A 26,649-nucleotide genomic window follows, 5' to 3' on the forward strand; every position below is an offset into this window, starting at 1 on the left:
TCGTAATTAGAACTTTTAAAGTCTTAATTGAGCTTGTAGCACACTGCAACTGAGTGTACAGAGCAGAGGAGACAGGAGGAGGACTGTTATGTTTATCACCTACATACTTTTAAAAAATGAATAAATTAAGCTCCAGTAAAGTTTCTGGCGTCTTGAACAAATCAGTGGGCCCTGAGTGCTGTTCTGACCACTCATGAGCTGTGCTCTGTGTCTGTGAGCGCTCGTTTTCCTGGTCTGAGCAGAGTGCCAGCTGGTCACAACCCCGCTGGTTTATTGAGGAAATTATTAAAATACCAAATTCATTTAATCAAAATTGATAAGCTTCACTTTTTGTAAATGTTACATTCCCAAAATTACGAGTTATAAACTCATAATTCATACTTTTAAAAGTCCTAATTACGAGTTTTAAACTCATAATTAGTAGTTTTAAAAGTCCTAATTACGAGTTTTAAACTCATAATTAGTAGTTTTAAAACTCATAATTACGAGTTTTAAACTCATAATTAGTAGTTTTAAAAGTCCTAATTACGAGTTTTAAACTCCTAATTACGAGTTTTAAAACTCCTAATTACAAGTTTAAAACTCGTAATTTGACTTTCTGTGGAGCTTTTATTTTTTTTTTCATGGCGGAAACGGGCTTCCATACATTTCTGCCCTAAATATGACTTTTTTTAGTATTGATACTTGCTCAAATGATTATCTAGTTTTGATACTAACTAGGCCCATCAATTAGTATCAGATTTTCGATCCTACTTTTGACATCCCTACTGCTCTACTGCCACTACCAACTACTATGTTGTCAGGAGAATTGAGACCACTTAAACATAATCCAATGAGAAAGTACAAAATTTTAGCATTATTTAAGCTACAAACAGTAAAAGTTTCTGCCCAACATTTAGTGTAGTTTAGTCAGGCTTTTTCTATATTTAGATGTAACATGTTCCAGTGTTACTTCTGTATCAACAAGATGATCAGATTCCACGATATTTTTTTGTTTGTGGCATTTTTATTGTTATGAAGGCTGAAAAGTATTGAAAAAATACATTTGTTCCAACTTAATAAGCAAATTATTCTGTAGAAATTTCTTTTTTACTTGATTATGCAGTATATATATTATCTACGTTTTGACCACCAACCTCAACATGCATGCATTCCACTGTTAACATTAAGTTTTCTTACCAACCATGTTTAATATATTACAGTTGTTTCATATCAGTCACTATTCAGTATCAGTAACAGAAGTGAATGTGCGTCCATGGTAACGAGTTCCACTGTGATGTCACGCTCTAAGCCAGGGGTGTCAAACTCAATTTCACCGAGGGCCACATCAACAAAATGGTTCGTCTCAAATTGGCAGAGATATAAAAAATATGCCTGTGTAACTGCATAACTCCTGATAAACTGACATTTTAAGACAGTCATACATTAAAATTTACCTTGTCGCGGGCCACATAAAATGACATGGCGGGCTGCATTTGGCCCCCAGGCCTTGAGTTTGACACATGTGCTCTAAGTGATGTCACACTGTAGGACCTAATAGTTGTAGTCAAAGTGTTTTTAGGACATGTTGTCAGTCTGAGCTGAGCTGTGGACAGAAACAGCAGGTTCTGATCGCTTCTCTGCTCTGGTCCATCTCTGAACTGGTTTGGACCTAAACATGGCCCGGAAACGCAAGCCCAGTACCTCTGCATCATCTGAGGCTGACACGGGTAAAACAGGTTTCAGAAAAAATAATTTCAAGGCTGCAGTACAGTCATTACAAATTGGACATTTTGCTGGTTACTCTGGTTTTAGGACAAATAGCATAAACCAGTGTTTCTCAAACTGTGATACATGTACCTCTGGTTGTACATGAGCTCCTTCATGTGGTACTCGGACAGTTTTTCAACATGTGGGTTTGCCTAATTTAGAGTTCATTTTATCCACATATTTGTCCTCCTTTGGATCATTTTTTGTTTAGAACTACAGTGGAAATGATCTAGTCCACTTTTAGACCTGGTTTAGCCCTAAATCAGACCTGGGATAGTCCTGTTATAGACTTGATTTAGGACTTGGCGGTGCTTGGGAAGTCAAATCTTGGTACTTGGTCTGAGAAGTTTGAGATCCTCTGGCATAAAACAAAACCAATGCATCTTTAGATCTGTATGTTTTGAGTATGTTTTCAGTCTATTATTATGAAATTTGTAACAAGACCGATGTTGATGTAAAAGGTGTAAGTATGGTGAAATGCATAGGAAAATTATGTATGTTTTGGGACACATGATAATTGCATCTTTGCAAAGAACAAAATATCCTGTCTCTGTATTGAAAATCAGTACAACAGATCTCTTGTTATAGTTACCTGGGATCCAGAATACACACTTCTCCTATACTTCAAAACGTTTATATCCATCTGTATGAATCATTCTTCATATCATTCTGGATTTACCAGGCAATTAGTTTAGACCTCTCCAAACATGTTCTGAAATGTTTTTAAATTAATTTCTTATTTCAGTCTTTCAGTGCTACTGGAGTTGAAATGTGCACACAGAAACCTACTTTTTAAACATATATCACTAATCTAATCATAATTGCAATACTTTATCTCCCAAATCATGCAGCCCTATCTCTAAAACTACACCAGAGTACACTCATTGCTTTTACAGTTCACTAAATTAGATGGTTTTACTATCTCTATTTGTTTTCTATACAGTTTTTCTGATTGTGTTGTCAAACCAAACCTCTGGAACCAGCACCAGCATTGGTAAAGACTATAGGCTAAAGACTAAAGGCTATACATATATACTGTACTAAAGTGCATACAGGGAACATTTGAAATACACCAGACCCTTATAATTCAGGGTTTATGCTTTGGGAATATGAACTGTGAGCAATTTCAGTAGGAATATCCAAATTTCACAATATGACTAAGAATATATGTATTGCAATATTTTGGAGTGTCTCAATGTTTTACTTTACAAACACTACCAGTCAAGAGTTTGGACACACCTTCTCATTCATTGTTTTCATTTATTTATTTTACAAATTCTTACATTTTAGATACACACAGATATCAGAGATATCAAATATATGAAGCAAAATGTATGGAATTATGAAGTAAAGAAAAAAGTCAACACTATATATTATATTCAAATCCTCAAAACAGAAACCCTTCACTTAGTCGAAAAATATTTAATGGAGTTTAATTAATTTAATTTTTTTTTTTTTTAGCAGATAATTACATATATTATGCTTCATATATTTAATGTCTTTAGGTGTATGTATCTAAAATGTAGAAAGTAGTAAAAATAAAGAAACATTGAATAAGAGGTGTGTCCAAAATTTTGACCGGTAATGTATATTATTTTAATATCGAGAGTGTTTAAAAATCGAGATTGTGTTTATAATCTTAGAGGACATGATGTATATAAAAAACCAAGTGTCAGAACAAATGTAAAACAGCACTGCATTTCAACTGTTGGAGTAAATGTTTGGAACAGGTTAGAGGACGATGTTAAAGACTGCAGAACCTTGAGCCGTTTTAAAAGTTTGTACAAAAAGAAAATCATAAACTCATACACTGAATGCTGAATTGCTTACTTGTTCTTTTTTTTTTTTGTTCATATTGTACATACTGTTGAACATAGCAGCTCTTTATGTTTAGTACAAAAGGTGTAGGTGTCATAAGCTTAGGCTTCTGCCTATTCCTTTTTCAGACTTTGTGTACTTTGATTTGCTTTTGTGGACTTAAGACAGAAATGTCTGAAACAAATAAATAAACAAACAAACAAACAAAATCTTTGTTTTCTACTTACAGCCACTAACAGTAGCTCAGAGGTCCACGCTGTCCGTGGGAAAAAGAGGAAGGCTGAGGAGGACATAGATGAGACTCCAGGTCCCCCTCCCATCAAGAGGAAGACCCAGCCCCAGACAAGGAAGAGGGGCAAGTCATCTAAGCAACCAATCACCACCAGCAGCAGCGGCAGCAGCAGCAGTGAGTTGTGCACAAGGCAGCATTGTGGGCTCTGCTTTGAAACAGTATTATAAACAGTTCCGTGTTTACTTGTGTTTACTTTATTTATGTTTTTAAAACATAAAAAAATCTTTGTTTTCTGCTTACAGCCTCTACCCGTAGCTCAGAGGTCCATGCTGTCCGTGGGAAAAAGAGGAAAGCTGACACAGATGAGTCTCCGGGTCCTGCACCGACCAAGAGGAAGACTCAGCCCCAGACAAATAAGAAGAGGAAGCTGTGTGAGCAACCGACCACCAGCAGCAATAACAACGGTGAGACATCTGTGCACAAGGCAGTGTTTTGGACTGACTCTAAATCATTGTCCCATAAGTCATATAGGAATAACAGCAGCTGCAAATGTAGCTAATAGTATTGTGGCTCATTCTGTGTAGGCAAATTATAAGCAGTTTCTCCAGTTTAATCCACTAAAAGTGCTTTTTTTAATTTGCAGAAGTGCTCCAAATTTGAGTAATATACTTACTTTAATGATTCACAGGGGAGATTACTGGACACTGTAGCTCACAAATGGTAAAGTAAGAATTTCCGATATCAGCGATATCTGCACTGCACGGTCTCGCTCTCTGTGTGCCCATGTGGCATTCCCATCTCATACACAGAGTTGTCTTTCTGAACTAAATGAGTGAAAATATTAATTTATATTCCAGATAAATACATTTTGTTGTTTTTCAAAAAAAAAAAAAAAAAAACCCTCAGTAGAACTTAACATAAATTTGGTCTGTACTATACATTTTAACAGTTTAAAATCGGTGTGGGCAAATATTGGTTATCGGTTACAACAATAAGATTTTGGATATTGGATTGAATATCATATCAGCTCAAAATATCCATATTAGACCATCCCCAAATAAGTGTCCAACTAAATAATAATATTAGAAAAACTGTGTCAAAAAGGTGCCAAATTTTCAGATGTGCATAGGTCAAAGTAAAATAAAATGAAAAAACATAACAAGTTCTTGGATATAATAAAAGCTTACCACTACTACTATGATTACTACTACTACTACTGTACAGTGGAGATAACGAGAATATGCGCACTAGCACTTTGCTACTTTGCCACTTTAAATTAGGTGCATAGCATTTATATCGTACTATCGTACTTTATATAACTATTTATTGATATGTATTGACATATTACTATAACTTTCATACTGACTTAATTGTTTCTGCAAAACAGTATCTTGTTTTTATGACATCAAATTGAATCTTGAATTCTAACTTATTTCCTATTGATAGGCCCTCGCACCAGTGCCCAAAATGGTGCCAATAGCGCCCCCCAAAGGGAATCATCTGTAGTAGCAGGACCCTGAGGAGGAGGGAAGGCTGGAGGAGAGGCCGGTGAAGCGTGTGGTACCGGTGGAGGTCTTCAACCCTAATGATGACCCAGTGCTAGCTCTCAAAGGCACCAGTCAAAGTGAGTTTTAGCATCCATATATTTTTATGTGTTGTATTTAGCTGTAAAGGTGGGCTACAGTGGCAGAATATACCGTAAATTTCGGATTATAAACCGCTACTTTTTTTCCACGCTTTGAACCCTGCGGCCTATACAGCAGTGCGGCTTATTTATGGATTTTTTACTGGATAACGGCCCCTGGGGGGCGCTCTCTAGCTGTAAACGTAAAAGTGAGACAGACGTGGGGAAAGATTCTGCTCTGAAGAATTCACTAGTTTTGATTTTGAACGATCATTTTGCGCATCATGAAATGGATATGATGCAGTTTTTAAGATAAAGAAGGAAACAGAGCAGGGGTCGACCTTTAACACGCAAAGAGCCATTTGGACCCACTTTCCACGTAAAATAAAACACTGGGAGCCGCAAATACTTTTTGACATCTAAAATGAAGATAACACTGTGTATAATAATAATAATGTAACGGAATAATGTAGGTTTTATTTTCACGGACAAGCCTTCTACACGTGGCAGATAAATATGGCAAAAATAACTTAAGTGCATAAAAAAATACAACTCACCAAACCGCTGCATCATGCATCGCGCTGATTATGTGATTATGTCTACTCTACTCCGCAGTTTCTTTAAAAAAACAACAACAACAAAACTCGTAGCGTATCGTTTAATCCCAGGTGCTTATTCTCCATGTGCCAAAGCAGTTTTGAAGGTTTCATTGCCTCATTTGCTTTTCCCGCATATTACGCAGAGCGGACTGTGCGTGAGAGACACCTGCACCGACAAACCCAGATTTTAAGTAGGCATTGTCTGTTAAATTTATCTTTCTTTTTCTTGGAGGTCGTAGTCTCCTCTTCTGGCTCCTCAGTTGTCCTTTTCCCCTTTGTTAAAAGCTCTCCAAAGACTTTTGTTTTGGCTCATTTTCACTCGCTTGTGGCTCTACTTTTGTGCGTCGTGTCTGATGTGTTATACGTGATACGTCATCGCGGAGACAAGAGCAGATAATATACTTGCTACTACATCAAATAGATTTCTGTGGCGATTTCCAGCAGGATTTTCATTATAAATCTACGGACGAGCTTATTAGTGCGTCATTAGGGACGGGCGAAAGTTGCTCCTGACCCCTGTGCGCACAGCGTCTGAAAATCAGGGCTCTTTACGCAGGACTGTGAGCTGTGTCTGTGTCAGTTCCCAAGCCACGCAGAGCCGCAGTATAAGGCTGAAAGAGGCGCATACGGCTCCGGAGCCGCGGGTTGCCGACCCCTGAAATAGAGCCACTGCACGTAAGCTCGACATCAATGAATCCAACTTGGTCAATGTAAAAAGACGACAGAAGTTTTCAGAGGAAATAAAAGCAGATTTTCCGTGTTGGTGCAGCTTTATTTTCTAAACCTGCAGATGTGTTCATCCCGTGTTGATCTCGTCTTGGTGCCAATTTTCAGGCACAGTTTTAAAAAAAGCGTGTCGGTGCAGCGTCTTTCTGTGTAAATGTCTCATGTTACAATATGAAAACCTGCGGCTTATATTCAGGTGCGGCTTATATATGTACAAAATTGATTTTCTCTTCAAATTTAGCTGGTGCAGCTTATATCAAGGTGCGCTCTGTAGTCCGAAATTTACGGTAGTTGTTTTAAATATAATGTTATAAAAAATGGAATATTATACTACAGTAATATTTATTGTAACAGTACAGTAACAGTTTGATAAATCCACATTCTATTTTGTAATAACTTCTTTTTATTCTTCCATGTTTTTAGAACAGTTTAGGGACAAATACCTTAAACTGCACAAGATCGGAGAGGGCGGGTTCGGCTTGGTGTTTGCTGGAGTGAGGAAGTTGGACAATCTGCCTGTAAGTTCAGTTTTTCACTAATATTCACCATGCACATATGAAATGGTTGGATATTGCATTGTATTTCATGAACACATTTCTTACACTGTGCTGGTGAGTTGTATGTTTTAATCACAATCTCTCTTTCACAGGTCGCCATCAAGTTCCTTTCGAAGAAAAACATGCTGTCCACCACAGTGGTAAGTTTATAACAGAACATTTTGAATTTGAAGGGGGGTATTATGCAAAATCAACTTCTTTGATCTTTCTACAATGTTATAACATTGTTCTGAAGTAGTTTTATATGTCATTCATGAATGTTTGAGTAATGTAGCGATCTCTGCTGGGCGCTATTCGACTCTCCTTATGGTTAGCTGTGACATTTTATCCATTGCTCAGGCCACAAGCCTGTCATCCATGCTCCCACATGACAATTCTCCATAAATATACAAAAGCATCATATAACACAATACACTACAACTTCACAAACCTGATATGATGTGTAGTAGTTTCATTAGCATGATGCACCTCATTTGTGGTGTGGTTCTCTGAAAGAGTGACTCAGTGTATAGAGAGCAAAGGGAGGGGGGAATCACAGCATCAAAAGCAAAACTGTATCTTATAAAGCATGTTAATATGTTTTGCCAAATATAGCATTATCAAAACAATGAAAAATAACATGGTGATCAAATGTGTTAGCAGTTAAAACACCATAGACTTGTAATATCCCCTCTTTAAACTCTCTCTCCTCATCCCAGGTGGGCAGGTCGGGCCGGGAGTACCTGATCCCCTCAGAGGTGCTGTTTATGTTACGTGCTGGAGGTGACCACAGCTGCATTGGTCAGAATGCAGCGGTGGCGCTCATCGAGTGGTTTGAGCTGAAGACGCAGGTCATCGTTGTCATGGAGAGGCCTGAGGAGGCTGCAGACCTGAGGGAGTTTCTACAGGAACACGTGGGACCACTCACCGAGGCCCTGGCTAAGGTACAGACACTCTCACGCCTCCTATTGGTCAACCACTGTCATGCTCAGACTAACAGGGGGAGTAAGACAATCACAGTCACTCCAATTTTATTTCAGTTGCACTTTAGCTCAGTTCTTCCCAGCCTTTTTCCAGTTATCCAGAAAACTCAATACTCAATACCAATTCCAATACCACAATGATAACTAAAAAAAATGTTGTCTTTAGACAATAGAATGCTATTTTAAACAGTAAATAATAGTACTTTCTGTTATATCCCCATGTGTCCTTATATCTGTGTAATCCCTCAGTCGTCCAGGTATGTTCATAGTGGTCCATGGGTGTACACTAGTCTATGTGTCTTATACTTGTTCTGATACAGCTCAAGGTCACTTTAAAGCTATTTAGGAAAGGTTAATTTCTGTCCTGTGAAAGTGACATTTTCTGGATCAATACCTCCTCAAATGAGTTTCAAGTTTCAATACTAGTTTTAGCATTGATCTGTATCTGTAGTATCTGATTTTCAATACTTTTGACAACCCTTCCATAACTTTGCCACAAACACAACCTTTTGCTAAAACAAAACTTAGGAAGCTCCTTTAAATTACTACAAAGTACTGTGAGTAAAGTTACTGGTGTAATAAAACAAACCTGTGTGACAGACCTGTGTCTGGTTAAACTGCAGGATGTACTAAACATATGTATATTGTATATGTAATGTATGTTTATGCATATTGTGTGCAGGACATGATCCGGGAAGTGATCTTGGGAGTCAAAGAGATGCTTGATAAAGGCGTATTCCATCATGACCTGAAGTGTGAGAACATCTTGGTGCAGGCGACGAATCTCGAGCCCTACTGACCGTCGAATCATCGACTTTGGCTGTGAACTGCAGGATATGTACATCAACGTCTTCGCAGGTGGGACAGCAATTTACCAACAATTTGCTCATTATTTAGCATCAGGGTTTTAGTTTTTTTTTTTTTAATTGGGACTAAACACCTAAACTCTGCCCACAACCACATTTGAAATAAAGCTGTCAAACCTGGGCAGTACCTGGAGGACTAAAGAAAAGAGTGAGGGAGGAAGAGGGGCAGGGTCTAGAGGTATAAGGAACAGTGTGATTGGTCTAACATGTATCCACACTTCAAACTCCACCCCCGCAGGTTTTTGTAATCAGACACACCTCGCTGTAATCAGGATAGTCGTAGTATGTGAAGTTGCAGTGAACACTGGAGCCAAGACATTTTTACATATTTTTGACCACAAAGCTGCAAATTGCATAAAACCTGCCCTCAAAAGCACTAGGAGTAGTAGACAATGCTATTCAAACACCATATACACAGTTTAGTAACAAAAAGTAGATTTAGTGTTGAGGTCGCACTTGATAAAAACAATGTCATAATAACTATATTTTTGTCTCCTTTTCCTCAGAAACGAATCCGTACATCCCTCCGGAGTTCTACAGAGAGAGCTGTTACTACGCTGAGTCTACCAGTGTGTGGCAGCTGGGAGCAGTGTTGTACGAGATGCTGAACTACCAAAGGCTCTTCAACACCGCTGACTATGTGGCGGGCAAGATCCCCTTCAGAAGGGGACTCTCCAGAGGTACGCACAAACAAAACAAACATGGGACACAAGAAAGAGAAATACTGTACTGTATACATTTATTTCATACTGCCTTTGTTTGAGAAATTTGGACACATTTTTAGGAGATTTTGACTTAGATCATGATGACATTTTTGAAAATCAGACTGCTTAATGAATGTCAACTCCACAGTCTGTTTTAGAAAAAAGACATATAATTGCTATCTTTATTTGAATATTTTGTAGTAGTCTAGATTTATTTGCCTTCAAGAAACATGTCATGGCAGTCAGAATGTTGCAGTCAGTTTGAGAAAAAAGGCATGCCCTGGAAAAAAAAAGAAAAAAAAGAAGAGGAATTTATACTTAGATTTATTTTTCGTCAAGGCCTATATCGTTTTGATACTTTTTGAGATGCAGTTGACTGGTTTTGTATAATATATTTCAAGTTTAACCGTGTACCAGTGGTTTAAGAAAATAGAAATTAGAAACTCAACTGTCAACTTTAAACACTCTTAAATCTGTCTGCCTTATTATATTATTGAAATTCTACTATGGAAACGATCAGTCACTTTTATCTATGCTGGATTTGCTACTCAGAAAATGATCTTATGATCAGATAAATCAAAAACTTTAGATAAAACATACCATAAATCAGACCTGCTGTTCTAACTTCGTCTTTGTTTTTCTTTTTCAGCTTGCCACCATTTCCTCAAATCGTGCTTGAAGTGGATGCCGTCGAAGCGCCTGCCACTGCAGGAGCTTCTGAACCACCGCTGGTTCTAAAGTGATCGGGGACACCTAAAGCTGTAGGTGTGACTGAGGGGCCTGTGGAAGGAGGCTGAGTAGGTGCACGAGTTTGGAGGATCTGATGTATTATGTGGTTCGCCAAACTCTCTCACCTCGATTCCATCAAATCACATCCTCTGCAAGTCCACGAGAACCCCAGTGTAACCTGCAGCAAGGTAGGTACAAGGAGTAGAAGGGATCCACCTTGAAGGTGCCATTTTGAACTTTGGATAACAGCTTGCATGACCAGGTGTGTGGGATAGAAATTGAAATTTTTGTCAAACACACTTTTCGAAGATGCTACAGCTGTTGTTTAGGCTTCAGAATGTTTTTTCACCAGACGACCTTTTACAGGAAAAACCATCCATCCATCCATTTTCTTCTGCTTATCCGGGGCCGGGTGGCGGGGGCAGCAGTCTAAGCAGGGACTCCCAAACTTCCCTCACCCCAGACACGTCCGCCAGCTCCTCCGATGGGACCCCAAGGCGTTCCCAGGCCAGCCGAGAGACATAGTCCCTCCAGCGTGTCCTGGGTCTTCCCTGGGGCCTCCTCCCGGTGGGACATGCCCAGAACACCTCCCTAGGGAGGCGTCCAGGAGGCATCCTGAGCAGATGCCCGAGCCGAGCCTGGCTCCTCTCAACGTGTAGGAGCAGCGGCTCTACTCCGAGCTCCTCCAGTGTGACCGAGCTCCTCACCCTATCCCTAAGGGTGCGCCCAGCCACTCTTCGGAGGAAACCCATTTCGGCCGCTTGTATCCGCGATCTTGTCCTTTCAGTCATTACCCAGAGCTCATGACCATAGGTGAGGGTAGAAACGTAGTTAAGGTGGAATTTAACACTACATCCATTTATTATCTGCTGCTTAACTGTCTATATGGTGTTTTAACAGCATTATCTTCTGTTCCAGGTCATTTTTGGCAACCCACAGGTTGGTGGTGAGATTCCAGCGCTCACAGATGAATGTTGTTATTGTGTTCTTGGGCATGACACTTAACCCTTGCCCCCGGTGTCTATATTCACTTGATATATACATGTGACCATTTACCATTTACGACTGTATTCACAACCCTTTTATAATCAATAAAGACTCCAAATATGAGTTGTTATTGTGAAATGTGATGAATTTTACATTTTTAAGCCTGTCTAATGCAAAAATTGTCAATGTCAATTTAAAATTAACAAAGGTGAAAAAGAAAAAAGTTAATGTTTTAAATTATAATCACAACCTGCAAAGTTCAATTGCAGATTTACACAGCTCATTCAAGCATCAAAGGCAATCTGAATCTTGTTTTTTTTAACAACTTTTATTTTATTGTACTTAATTTTCTTTGCAATTAATCAAGAAAAAAATAAACAATAAAAACATTCCAAGACGGACAAACAATTTAAAAACAGTATAAGGTTTTCCAAGCAAAATGGTTCTTACCATTGACTGAAATACATATTCACCAGAGCTGTAGTCCTTCTGACATTTAGTCGATTAATCGGTCCATGGAGTTTTAGTCCACCAAAACCTTTATTAGTCGCCTGATCATTTTATTTTTTTTTATAAGGATTTATATGGGACAACAGCAGAGAGGAGACGTGAGTGAGTTGGCTGAAGATTTGGAAGTGAATCCTGAGTTTAATCAACCTTTTCACATATTTTTTTCGAGGACTTTTTCTGCATAAATAGTTTTTGTATGAACTTCCGTGCAGATGTAGTCTTGTGAGTGCAGTTTAGGTCAGATAAATAGAGATACGCAATAGTTTAGAGAGATTTTGCCAAGCCCCCATTTTAGTTGACTAATCGATCATCAGGACATGTCTTTAGTCAAACAAGACTATTTTACTACAGCCGTAGTATTCACATCATTTGAATCATTTATATACATTATTGTTTTATTCAGTGTTGTCTGGACATGGACTTAACATCATCTCTACCTCTGTTACCTCGATGACCAGGTCTCGTATGGCAGCCACACTGTCCACTGGCTGTGCAGCACAATTCTCTTCTTGCATTTCTATTGGCTGAGAGCTGACAAGTCCCTCCTCAGTATTTGTATTATTATTTACATCTTCTGGCATTTCTTCCTTGTCTAAATTTTCATAATTTTTGTCCATATCTGGTGCATCAACTCCTTCATTAACTTCTTGCTCTGTTTTTGACTCCATAGCGCTATCAACAGGTGGTGAATGGTCGTTGTTTATTTTTTCTTCTTTCTCACTTTTCCAGTTTTCCATGAGAGACCCTTTTATGTACACGGCTTTATCAGTAGATTGTTGTTGTAATTTTTCTGTAGCATCGCAAACTATAGCTTCACTCAATGTCTCAAGACTCATTTTCATGGGAAGTTCTTCTTGAGAATTTGGTGATTCCATGGTCCGTAAGGATGGGCTACCATCGGAATCGTCTGGTAACTTTTCTAAATCTTCCAACTCAGAATTTGTTTTTATTTCTGGCAAATTATTTTTCAGAACTTCATCTTGATCGTCCAAACTTGTTAAGGATTCAAGGACTTCCAGTGGATCGGAATCAGAGTTTTCCTCCCAAATTTTGACTGATTCTGAGTCTGAAGATTCATATCTCAGCAAGTCCATGACAGGATCGGATGGAATTTCATTGATTTCTGGGGTTACCACAATAACAGGTGGAACAATCTCTTTCCCTAGTTCTACAGTTGGATTGTTGTCTAAAGTTGGAGCCAATTTCGGGATGGTTGCAGGGATTTCGCAGGCTTGGAGTGCCGGACTGTTGTGTGTGGGTGGGATAACGGTCTGTCCCAAAAGGCTGTACTGACTAATGGCCAGATCGGATGTGTCCAGTAACAGGTTGCTGCTGGTTTTGGACATGGCTTCCTGGAGAACTGCAAAACAATTTGGATGCAAGTTACCAGATGGAACAAACATGTCAGACACAACACAAAAAAGTGAATCAAAAATGTAATAACTTGGCTAGTTTTGTTAAATGTGAGCCAATTGATATGTTTTGCACCAGATGCTCTCCATTTCTGGCACAACCCTCTTGGCTTTGGACTGATTCAAAGAGAATACTGACCAAAATAAACCCAATAAAATAAGTAATTTTTCATCTCTGTACCTTATCCAGAGTTAAACAGAGTTAAACAAAGTTTGACTGCCACACAGGCTGATATTATAGACCTGTTTTTTATTTTTGTTTTGATAAAACAACTTACATAATATAGTCATATTTTACCTTTTTGGATCTCTTGGGTGAGGATATTCCTTAGCACATCTTGGTACAGGTTCTGAACAAGGATGAAGTTGCTAAAGTCTGAGAAGATGTACTGTTCAAACTGCTGCAGCTCCTGGCACTACAGAACACAGAGAGTCAAACACTGCATCAGGTTTAACTTCTAAGCTCCATACAGTTGGTTTGGTGGTTATAGTTGGTTTGGTGGTTGGTTTAGTGGTTGGTTATAGTTGGTTTAGTGGTTAGTTGTGCACTCACATTTCTCCAGGAGCTGTCCAGTCTGCGGGTCAGGTTGGGGAGGGTGATCTGCAGCAAAGCCTCCTCGTACAGTCTCTTCTGCACCAGTCTGCTGTCATAGTCCAACTGCTGCTCAACACACAACGTGGTGGGATGCACAAAATCTATACTTTATTAAGGTAAATATTTTTTTTTATTACACTTTTTATATTAACCTAGCGAGCAAGATGACCAATGACCAATCACAAAGCAGTAATGTAGTTTGGGTGTAAGCCAAAGGCAAAGTGCCCGGACGAACCAACAGAAAACATGATGACACAGACTTACGTACTTAATCTATTTTAGCGAAAGTGTGTGAAACGATGCACATTTGCATTTGAGTATTTGTTGTGACGCTTCGACCAATCAGATTAAAATATTAGTTGTAACCTTCTGACTTTTCCTGACCCTTTTCATTGAGAGATATGCCAGATGAAAGAGAGCTATGCATATCAAATTGCTGTACTTATAGTACAAATACACAAATAATGTGTCACTCAGCCCTACATTTCATTAAAATTTACTGGAATCTGTCACATTATAATAAAGTAGTAGTAGTAGTAGTTTTACTCTTACAAAGGAAATTAACATGAATAATCTAATTGAAATGTTGCATAAACCTTGAAAAAACATTGAGTAAATTATGAATAGTTGAATAGCATTTGGTTTGGCATTTACCTTAAGCACTCTCTCTTTGGCGCGGTTTGTCTTCTGACTGTACTGGTTTGGCTGCAGCCTGGATGAGGTCCTTAGGAACAGCTCGAACGTGTAGATGGCACTCTTCAGCAGCTAGAGCACACGATTACTTTAGCACATGTCTGATAAGAGTGGGGGGGGTTCTTAAAGCTGTCAGCAGTACACTGTACACTGTACCTTCTCCATGTCCAGATGTGCACAGAGAACCAGGCGCTCAGTACTGTTCATCTCAAATCTCTCTCTCAGGCCGGACAAGTCCTGCTTCAGCCTTTCCACCTGTTGGTAACACTTCTCCAGGCCTGAGGTGGTCAGCAAGGAAACCTGCAGAAGATAGAGCTGATGAAAACACTTACATTTATTTATAATAATGATATTTAACAATATTCATAATCAGTGGCTCAATAGCAAATATTCAGGAGTTATTAATATACATTTAAAGCGTATTATGAACTCCACAGCCACATTATTACAAAAATATTGACTGTCGTTAGGTTTACAGAATAGTTATTTATATTTTTGAAATCTGTTCTATTACGACAACATTTTACAGTGTCAAAAGGATGCTAGTTTGAAAACTTGGAGCCAAAGGGAAGTAGTTCATTTTAAAAGCTTTTTAAAAATTGCATTTACAACAAATGTAAGAGAATATGTATGTTATGTATGTAATGTAAGTTTTTTACCCCTTATGAAAAGTTAATAGATTGTCACTTATGTCCTTTTAAGTCTGAGCCCTGAGTTATATTCACTGTAAAGAAGCATTGTGAACCAAAGCCATTGTTGTTTCTTTTGTTAACTAATGAATGGTCAGTTTTATATTGTGCTTCTCTAACATCAAGGCACACAAAGCGCATTTTTGTAATTTAAATCAAGTTTAAAACATGAATTATGAAAAAAATAGCTGAATATTGTTATTTTCCATTAAGTTTGCTTTCAAATAGTAGCAGGTCATTGTGCCTGCAGTTTATTCTATCACCACTAGATGTCCTCACCATTTTTGGTTATACGTGGATCTGTACCTTCTTAGTGACTTGGCTACCTTCCCCTCCTTCAGCTAGAGCGGAGTCTATCTGAGCCTGTAGAGTCTGTCTCATCTCTTTGAGGGCTGAGCCGATGTTTTCAGTCAGAGCCTCCAGGACTGAGGGCATGTACGGAGATATGAACTCACTACACACGCACTCTGCCTCCTCTTTCACACAACCTGAAAACACAATATGTATAGCTCAGAAAACCAGAAATAATGCTAACTTAAGGTTAAGGTACACTTTACTGTTCCTGTAGAGAAATTTGTCCTCTGCATTTGACCCATCCTTCAATGCAGCTAGGGCATCTCCTCAGGACCCTCTTCATGATCTTGTTGCTTGCCTTGTTCAGGACTACCTTAGCTGCAGGATTGTACCTATTATGCATGTTTTGGGTTGATGAGGGAAACTTGAGCATCCAGAGGAAACCCACCCAGACACAGGGAGAATCATACAAACTGCACAGAAGGGCTGAGCACCTCGGGAATTGAACCTGAATCCTTCTTGCTGTAACGTATGAATACTAGCCACTCAGCCACTGTACTGTTACTGTGTTGATATATAAACAAACATAAACAGGTCTAATCACCTCCCTTGTTTCTAAATACAAAATACCAGCAGAGGGGCGCAAGACTGGCATACTGCTGAGTGAAGGAACAGTAACTCATAAAACTCCAACACAAACACCTTTCTCAGTCCTCAGCAGGAATAATAATAATAATACCACTAACTTCATGCTATAGTATGCTGAAAAGATCAATCCATTCAGCATAACGTACAGTTGAGCAGTAATGCTGATTGTCTGGTACCTTGGATCTTGTCAAGAAGAAAGCTCTGTGATGCACTGATCTGGTCCAGGTTTGCTCTGACCAGGCCCTGATTGGCTGAGGCAGACTCTCCAGACTCCGCCCTCAGAGCCTCCAGAGCAGGCTTCAGCTGCTCCAACACCACTCTGTAGGCCGCATGCACTGTCTGAGAACACACAGGGCACAGGGGAATACAGGGACACTGCTCATCATAGGGGTTTATTTAACTATTCATGCACTTCTGAAGAAGGGGTTGATGGGAGAGTTACTCATACCTGCATGAGAAAATGTAATGTAAATAGATCAAGTGTACTATGACTGAACATGTGTTGCCTGTGCCTTGACCTGCAGATAGAGGACCTTCTTAGTACATGGCTCATGTGAAAGCTTAGAATCCCCAGAACTCACTGACAGAGGCTGCACTAGCATTGATTAATGATTGACTGCAGGTGCTGGAGTTTAGGTAATGACCAGTCAGATCAGAGATAGGCATTTTAAGTTTAAAACAACTGAATTTCAGCACTGAAACTGGGAATCTAAATGAAAGACTCGTGTCATGTGAGGCTCATTCGGCGTTCTGATTGGATAATTGCTTTATGAACCACAACACCAAATGATATAACGTCAACAACTGTTAAAAGTAAGAACTATATTTCATTTGAGCATGTTTACCCTGCCTCTTGTGACACATATAGGCCACCTTTATGAGATTTAAAATACAACATACCCTCCCTTTTAAGAGCTTGATATCTCAAAAGTCTGCTTGAGGTGAATAAAAGGCAGCTCAAAGATTAACCTAAATGTGGCAGTTACCTCAAAGCTGTGGTCAAGCTGTTGATGGCACAAACCACCTGCAGCTGCACCACAGGAAATGCTACCAATTGCATCTGCTGACACATAATAAACCAACTTTAGTCATACAACTATTCAAAGACACGTGGGCTGAAACCCTACACTATCGATAAATCCTCCCACAGCTCATCCTAAACATTACAGATGCACCAATGCAGCTTTTACTGACTTTATGTCATTGTTAGTTCATCAGCATTGTTTACAGCACATTTTGGAACAACAGTAAAGTCAGTAAATAATCTCACATTACATTTATTGATCGGGTAAACTCTAAACTCATTTCATGGAACTGATTCTCAGTCCAATACCTGTATCTATCTGTATCAGTGTAAGCATGCTAAAAATCATGTTAGTTGCTAAAATCTCACAATAGAAGTTTTGGGACATCAAAAAACAACAGCTAAAACATAGACCATAGCCTTGTTTCTGACAGTAGTGTAAAACGATAGACAATAAACATAACAGTTATAAAACACAAGTGCTACTGTAGGCCGTACCCGTACCAAAACAAGACCAAAACCAAAAGTCTCAACTCACAAGAGCCAGCCTCCAAAAACAGACCAGTGACTGAAGAATATAACCTTCACATCGACTTGTCAGTAGAGCAAGTGTCACATACAAAAACAGTCACAGTAAGAACAACACATGAAAAGTTACAAGAACAACAAAAGGTGTCAACTCTGAACTATACACGAAATATCAGCCCATTATAATACATTTAAAACACTATAGAGCCAGAGCACCTTTCAATAAATGAATAACTCGATAAACTGCTGTGTTACTGCTGGTAAATACAGCTATCACTCTATAGTGTCAGAAAACATGTGAATGAACACTAAGACTAGTATTTAGAGTTTTAAATTCTCCATTGACCTACAGTCCATATTTTAACTAACTGTGTGAATAATTAAAGATATATTTCAATATTGACTGGAGATGTTTGCCTTGTGTAACTAAACATTAACAGTGTACAGTATGTATTCATGGACCATGCCACTTACTGCTAACCACAGACGAATCCTCTCTGTTTTCTTGCCTTTCACTTTGTTTTGTAGCTGACTGTGTAACCACGGCAACACTTCCTCCATAAATTGGGCAGCCAGCACCTGTTATTGTAAAAACACACCAGAGGTCAACCGACTGGCGACCAAAACGAACAGGACTTATGAGTTATGATATGGTCTGAACTGACTTGTTCTTCAGGGCCCAGCAGTATTTCCCAGCATTCATAGCAGCCCTTGTCTTGTCGGTAAAGCCGCAGAGCGTGGATAAAAGCTTGGCTCTCATAGGAGGCATCAGACCATGGATCTATGGAAAGAATATACTATATATATAAGGTTTGATTACACATAGTAAAGGGCCTCACAGGATTACTAAGAGGGAGTATTATGCAAAATATATCTATTTTTTTGCTTTCTACCATGCTATAACATTGTTCCGTCATCAAAATCACGCTTGAAGGGGTCTTAGATGTCGTCCGTGCATGTTTCAGAAATTTAGCGATCTCTCCTGGACCGCATTCAAACCGTCCTTATGGTTAGCAGTACAATTCTGTCCAATGCTCCGCCCACAATCCTACATCATCCATGCTCCCACCTGACAATTCTCCATAAATATACAAAAACATAATACAAAACTGTACATAGCAACTTGACAAACTTGATGTCAAGTGCAGTAGTTTTATTAGTGGGTTGCACACTGATTGTGCCGTGATAGCGATTTGAAGAGGAAGTGAGCACGGAAAGCAAGAGGAGGGGGGAATGAAACTTATTAAACATTATGTTAATACGGCGAATGTAGCATTTTCAAAACAATAAAAGGTAACGTGGTGAATATGTTACATGTTAGCAGTTAATACCCCAAAGAAGTAAAAATACCACTCTTTAAAAACATTGCACATGATCAGAAATAAGCCAGCAGCTAAGTCTTTTGAAAAATGTAATGTTCTCTTTTGAATAATTTCATAACTATTGGGGAACAGAAAGTAACAGGATGACCACATCAGTATATTTAAAACCAAGAACATCTTTGTTCTCAAAATCTCAAATAGTGATTAAATCTGTCTTCTTAAATTTTAATTCTATTCTAAATCATATAATAATGATGTTTGGATGGATATATATATATATATATATATATATATATATATATATATATATATATATATATATATATATATATATATACATGTGTGGGGGTGGGGTGGGGTGTGTGTGTGTGTTAAAAATAATAAATAGCATAAATACAATAAGTTCATTATTGGAATATATAAAGTTAAAAATTAAAATGATTTCAGTGTGGTAGTATTAAAAAGGTCATGTCTTTGTGAAAAGGTATGTATGTAATTTGTTGTGAGTTCATGCATTGTATTGGTTTTATTCTTTGAACACAGTGATGTTAATGCACGATTCATTTTGTGCACCAGTAAAACACACATGTGTCTTGAAATGGAAAAAAATAATATTTTATTTTTCAATAAAGAAGGGTTCAGTGAATGTGCTTATGAAATAGGTGGGGTTCAGTATCTCCAACAAGGTTAAGAACCACTTGTATACTATATATATATATATATATATATATACACATCACACATTACACTTTTTTTTTGTAAAAATATAAAACATTTTAATCATAATAAAACTGTACCTTACAGAAAAAAATGTCTAAAAGTTTTTCATTTTGAGCGTAGATTTCTTTTCTGTTTTTTGAACCATATTCTATAGGGATGGTATCAGTTATAATGAAGGATTTCCCCAAATAGTGTGTGTGCCTCTGTGTCATTGGCAGTTTGTCCTCAGAGCATCAGAGTTGAATGAAGGAGTGAAAATATGAAGTTATATCCCAGATAAATATGTTTTATTATTATTTTTTACAAAAGCAATAACTTAATTTGTAAACTTCAGTATAACTTCAAATAAATTTGGTCTTCAATATAGATTTTAAAAGTTTAATAAAAGCTAAATATCAGCCACTACAGCAAGACATATATTGGATATCAGTATTGGCTCAATAAATCAATATTTGGGCCATCCTTAGTATTCTATATCTTCTGTATAAGATGTTGTTACGTTTACTGTTACTGAGAAGAGCAATTGAATCAGGCAACTTCAACTAAGTGTGTTGAATTAATTTCTGATCACAGGAAGTTAATATTTTTATCTCTATGACAACTGCTATAAACAAAGACGAACACATTACTGCACTGGCGTCACAGGTCGTGAATGCACGCTTGTGGTTACCCAAGTCATGGTGTCGAATGCAGGACTGGAGGGAAGACAGGAAGTGATGTTGCTCGCTCTCATTTTGAAACAGGAAGCGGTAGAGGGCAATGTGAGGCAGGTGTAGGTGCACAGCAAACCCCTCAGGAGTCGACCCGGCTGAAGGGGAGTCCTCCTTCAGTCCTGACAACAATAAAACAACAGTAAGTTAGTAATCGGTAATAAGTAAGCTACTGAAAACTGTGCGCTAACCCCTAACTAAATAAGGGAATTTTAGCCCAAACATGCAAGTATTAAACATTACATTATTATAGTTTTTTTGCATATGCATGTGATAAAAAAAATGTAGTACTTGTGTTTTCATTAAATCATTCATTAAATTATATTTATATCTATTATAAAGTACTGTGAAAATGAATCTTAACAGTACTTCTTTTTTATCAAAACGTTATGTAAATGTATCTTTTAATGAATATTGTACAAATAAATAAATATAAATACCATCACCTCAGTCTTTGTGAACAAGTTGCATGCACTTTAGCTGTACTTTAAATTAGCGCTGCACCGATACGATACCGGTATCAAATATCAGTGCAGATACTGAATTAGATATAGTTTCCATGATATCGGTAAAGCTGATATTGTGACTGGACCTTTAAATGAATATAATGAGACTATTTACAGGCTGAGTTAGTCCTAGAATGTCTCATAATGTTTAAGCTTTTATTCATATGGAGTGGTTAAGTAGACGTTTGAATGATAAATAACAGTTACATAACACAAGTGGATCTCTCTAAGTCACATGTGTCAAAGTCAAGTCCCGCGGGCCAAATGTGGCCCTCGACAGGGTAAATTAAAACGTATGATGGTCTTAAAATCTCAATTTATCAGGAGATACGCAGTTACACAGACATATATTTACATCTATGCAAATGCATATGCAATATCTGCAACTTGAATCAGTCATAAATACAGAAACAGTTAATTAACAAGTTGAAAAATGAGTTAGATTTATTTTACATCTGGGCCCTTGAGAGCAGCCATTTTGCTGATGTGGCCCTCGGTGAAAATGTGTTTGACACCCCTGCTCTAAGTTAACGGTGTTTTAAGCAAATAAATACCATTTCCAGCCCCTATACTTGAATTGGTTAATATCGGTTATCAGCAAAGAATTAAAGTCAAAGTATCGATATCAGTATCAAGTGAAAAAGGTGGATCGGTGCATCCCAACTTTATATACGCACCATTGAGAACTTCAGAACAAGTTTGGTCCAGTAGAGTTTGGGCTTCATCCTCAGAGGTCAGTGCAGTGCCCCCTATTGGCTGAAGGACCAGTTTGGCAGCAGTGCCTCGAAGAAAGCTCTACATACAAGACAATGTAAGGCATTTGCTGAGATATTGTAAATTGCCTTTTGGTTTGGTCACCTCTTGGCTCTCGTGTATCTCCAGACAGTAGTTTTTCTTGAGCACCACGTATTTCTCTTTTCCTTTGCGGCTCTGGTCGTCCCAAGTGGAGAACCTGGCTCTGCCCTCAAACAGCACGTCTCCAGGGTCTGGCCGAGGCTGGAAAGAACAAAGCAATTCTTAAAATGTCTTTATACTTAATTGTGTTGTAAGATCTTCACCACCAATAAGCATCACTGCAAAGAAATATGTTGCAGGTAAACTGTCTGGAAATATCAAAATGACACAACAAAAAAGAACTTAAGATGTGCTCTAGCCACTGCAAAGATTTCATAACAATATTCATTATTTACAAATAAAACAATGCTGTTTATTAAAATAAGACTCTACTGTATAAAAAGGAGTGAACATTATAAACTTTGACTGATTAAAACTGAATTACCTTTGGCAAATCCAGACTGATACCTCTCTGTATTATTTATACAAAGGGATATCAATCTTGTCCCCACTCCGTCCTTTGTGTCTCGAGTCAGAACCAAACTTGATTGTCCAATCAAATTTGATTATATTTCAGTGACACATGTGAAACAAAGGAGCTCATTGGTCACCTATGATTTTGAAATAAAATTTGTCTGACCTTAGATTAACAGAGTTTAGAGCTTTTAGAGCTCATTGATTCTGCAGAAACTAATTGTCAAATTGATTGTAAAGTTGTAATAAAGAGCCATGTGGCTCGTTATATAACACTTAGGGGTGTGAGCTGATTGGTTGTCGGCAGTGGTCATCCCCTATTCATTTCCCCATGTGAATTCTGATTATGTGTCAATTCTGATTATGTGTGTGTAGATTTGTAAATCTAGGAATTAGACAACTTCCTACTCCTCCTTTCTCAGTTTGAAAAGCAGATACTCCAGCTTTGAATATGTTTATATCTAAAATTGGTGAAATCATTAATGACATAGAAAAGAAAAATTCAATTCTGTCAACGGGAAAAAAGTTATTTAGTGAAGACATTTTGCTGCTCATCCAAGCCGCTTCTTCAGTTCTTGTCAAAATACTGGTGGACACTGCTTTATATGTGTCTGAAGGGAGGAGCTAACTACACTGAAACTATCACACCTATTTGTAAACAGTTTCTGTTTATTGGCCAGGTCTAATGAACTACACACAACTACAAGTGTGAAATGTGCCTGGGTCATATTTTCCATAATGGCTCAGGCCTCTAACAAGTGCTCTCACTCCTATTAGCATACTGGCTAGCCCTATTGTTTTCCTTGTTTTGATTTAGGTTTGAGGATGGAGTTATAAGTAGGAGATAAATGATGTCTAAGGGGCCTTAAACCTGAACGATTTATGCAAAATATGACTCAGACACAGTTCACACTTAGTGTAGTTCAATAGACCTAGCTAACAAACAGAAATTGTAAACAACAGGCGTGTTAGTTTCAGTGTATTAAGCTCCTCCTTTCAGACAGGTATAAGGCAGTGTCCACCAGTAATCTGACCAGAATTGAAGAAGCGGCTTGAAAAGACTTCACTGAAATTGAAATTCAGGGGCAACTTTTTTAATGACATACTATCTATATAATGTGTGTCTTTGTTTATAAAGCTTTAATAAATCAGATTAGCTCATCCCATTGTATATATGCCCTTTCTAGTCCACAACACAAAGAGTTGACAGTGTCCATTGGTGTGATTGGCATGTCTTTATCTCACCCTCTGAGTCAGTAACAGTCCTCTTTCCTGTTTCTTAGGCTCCACCTCCTGTTGTAAGTGTCCGAAATAAGCGGCTGGATACTGCTGACGATAAAACACACTGAAATTCTGGAAGGAGCTGTCGACCAGTCCTGCAAACAAAACAGAAAACATTTTTATATTTATATTAATATGTATATTTAAAGATAGACTTACTCATTTAAGCAACAACTCAAATCTTAAATTGTCATTGTGTGAAACTGTACTGTGTAAAGTAACAGTCAAGAACTGACTTATAGTTATAATATTGTTTCCTTATTATATTTAGTCCCCCTCTCAAGACACTCTCTCGCATTTTAAAGTTCATTTTCACTAGAATAAATATGTTAATTTCATTACTGAATTTCCTTCACTCCTCAGCCAACCAACCCTTATATTAACAGCTATTATGTTTTGTTTTTTATGTAAATTGGATCGCTAAATAGAGACTGGCAAATATGTTTTTTTCCATGTTCAATGCTGGTGCAGATTTTTAACATGGACAAAAAGCTGGCCAGATATTTCTAGGCAAATATATAAGAACAATTTTGATAATTTTCCCCAATAGTTATAATTTTAAATGACTAAACTCAATTACTGTCTATAAGAGCACCACTCTGCATAATAAAAGTATAACATGTATATATCAATATATATTATATCAATATGTGCAAAGAGGGCAATTGGATTACACAACAGTGTACAAAGAGTTTAAGTAAAGCTTTATGTCATTTCTTTAACCCTAACTTGGACTAAACTAGTGTTGTCAAAAGTACTGAAAAACAGATACTAAAACTAGTATCAAAACAAGATAGCAGATACTCATTTGAGCAGGTATCGATACTAAAAATGTCACATTCACAGGACAGAAATTAACCTTTCCTGAATAGCTTTAGAATGATCTTGAGCTGTATCAGAACAAGTATAAGACACCTAGACTTCTATATGCCCATGAACCACTATGGAATTTACCTGGACGACTGAGGGATTACACAGATATAAGGCCACATGGGAATATAAAAGAAACCTACTACCATTTAATGGTGAAAATCACACTCTATTGTCATCGTGGTATCGGAATCACTATTGAGTATTGAGTCTATTCTTTAATATCAAAATCTAGTTTGTTATCGTGATAACACCAGTCCGGACTAAATACAAATCTATGCTGGAGATTTAAGTGGGCCTATCTGGTAAAAAGTAAAATATGTTTTAAAAAAGTGCAAATATTGGTCTATCTCTAAACATAAGGCCACAGTTAAATTCACATGTTTATTAATATACAACATAAAACACCAAAACTATCCAACAGTAGTCTAAAATTATAAGGGCATGTGAAATGAATGAATCAGTGGACAGGCTGGGCACATGCCATTGGAGTTGTTTACAGCTATCCTTTAAATCTCATACCACGGCGGCTCCATTCCCAAAGCTGATCTGATGGTGCAGCTTAATGGTTGGAAATAGCAGTAATTACATTCCTACAGATTATAGACAGGAAGTGCACTAGCTGATAACATGTATAGGAATGCTCAAAGTCACATACAAAAGCAATATCACAAATAAAATATGAATTATAGAAAACGGCAAAGATGTATTCAATCCCTCCAAGATTCCCATTTGGGAGTACCGGTAGTTGTAGTCAGTGGTGGGCAGTTACATTTACTTGAGTAACAAATAGTGCTTTTCTAGCAGCATACTTACATACTCCTAGTTTTTTTTTTTTTTTTTTTTATTATTTGTCTTGGGCAATCTTTTCTCTTTGCATTGTCTAGGCAGCCACAATCAATATCAATCAACACATGATACAAGAGACAAGGAAAAATAAACAAAAACAGACAAGCAAAACACACACAAAAAAAAAAGAGTACCTCCGATTGCCCAAAAACCTAACTGATTTCACACCATTACCACATATTACTTGGGCCACAAATGTCACCTTTGCCAGCCAGGACACTATACTGTATGTTTAAATATTTATTCCTAAATTACACAATAAACAAACGTAATCTGAATCACTCTAAAACTCAATGATGATAATAATATGCACACTTTTTAAAAACATGATCAAATGACACCAATTTGAGCAACATTTTTATCTTTTTTGGTTCAGACATTTGTTCAAAACACTCCAAAACTGCCCATTCTTAAATTAAATAACTTTTAAAAAAATATTAATAAAATAAAATCTAAAATCAATGCACTAGATAATAACTTAAATGTCACCTTTGCCAGCCAGGATGTATGCATTATATTCTATATTCAAATATCAGGTGTGTTTCTACCTTTGATATGGCTGGCTTTAGCTTCGTCCAGGAGTCCAGATGAAGACGCTCCCATGTTGATCTGTCTGAGTTAACTGTAGCTGAGGTGACTGCACACAGGAAGCACTGAGTGAAACATGACAGCTAAATACATGTGTGCTTAACCCATTTCCTGTGGCTTCTCAAAATTCATGTGGTGAGGAGACTTTTTTTTTTTTTACCTCAAAGTAAACGTCTTACTAATGTCAATAGTGTCAAAGGGCAGAAAGAGAGCCCTCTGCTGGTAGACCTTGGTATTATACAAACATATGAAGCAAACTTTATTACAAGTGTTTTTATTATGATCGTGGTATCAGTATTAAGTATCGAGTCTATTCCTTAGTACTGAAATTGAGTTTGAAATTTTAGTATCGTGACAGCACTACTGGATAATAGTGCCTACATAAGTGGCTGATTGTTGAGAGTTTTATTAAAGATACCATACTGTGCTTTGATTGGGCCGTCAGAATATATTTGTAGAGCAGTACTAGTTCATTCAAGGAAAAGGCAATTGTAATTCAGTGGGGCAATGTAAAATAGCCTAATGCTAAAAACAATAGCGAGCATCTCA

At 37.7% G+C, this 26,649-nt stretch overlaps 1 protein-coding gene across 2 annotated transcripts; it reads right to left on the reverse strand.

The window, feature by feature from the left end:
- Nucleotides 1-11,873: 11,873 nt before the first annotated feature.
- On the reverse strand, nucleotides 11,874-26,158 carry LOC117385790 (protein Niban 1-like). Of its 2 annotated transcripts, none has more exons than XM_033983117.2 (14): nucleotides 26,061-26,158; nucleotides 23,758-23,888; nucleotides 22,063-22,200; nucleotides 21,882-21,999; nucleotides 20,659-20,820; nucleotides 18,612-18,727; nucleotides 18,421-18,525; nucleotides 16,571-16,733; nucleotides 15,759-15,940; nucleotides 14,920-15,063; nucleotides 14,725-14,835; nucleotides 14,029-14,136; nucleotides 13,774-13,891; nucleotides 11,874-13,423 (listed from the first exon to the last, which is right to left on the reverse strand). In XM_033983117.2, the coding sequence occupies exons 1-14, from the start codon at nucleotides 26,113-26,115 to the stop codon at nucleotides 12,459-12,461; spliced, it is 2,616 nt and encodes an 871-aa protein (XP_033839008.1). In that variant the 5' UTR covers nucleotides 26,116-26,158; the 3' UTR covers nucleotides 11,874-12,458. The 2 variants fall into 2 exon arrangements, with proteins under 2 accessions (XP_033839008.1, XP_033839009.1); XM_033983118.2 differs by having other exon boundaries at nucleotides 11,953-13,423; nucleotides 13,774-13,885; nucleotides 26,061-26,124.
- Between the last annotated feature and the right edge of the window lie 491 nt (nucleotides 26,159-26,649).

The sequence above is a fragment of the Periophthalmus magnuspinnatus genome, chromosome 17 (assembly GCF_009829125.3).
Source record: "Periophthalmus magnuspinnatus isolate fPerMag1 chromosome 17, fPerMag1.2.pri, whole genome shotgun sequence".
Lineage (NCBI taxonomy): Eukaryota > Metazoa > Chordata > Actinopteri > Gobiiformes > Gobiidae > Periophthalmus > Periophthalmus magnuspinnatus.

Bases quoted from the DNA above. Each gene is read 5' to 3' on its own strand.
- LOC117385790 (XM_033983117.2), bottom strand. From the start codon at position 26,115: ATGGGAGCGTCTTCATCTGGACTCCTGGACGAAGCTAAAGCCAGCCAT. The intron at 15,064-15,758 runs GTACAGATCCAC...TATCTTCTGCAG, and splicing joins GTAGCCAAGTCACTAAGAAG to GTTTCCTTGCTGACCACCTC. The intron at 14,836-14,919 runs GTACAGTGTACA...CGTGTGCTCTAG, and splicing joins CACATCTGGACATGGAGAAG to CTGCTGAAGAGTGCCATCTA.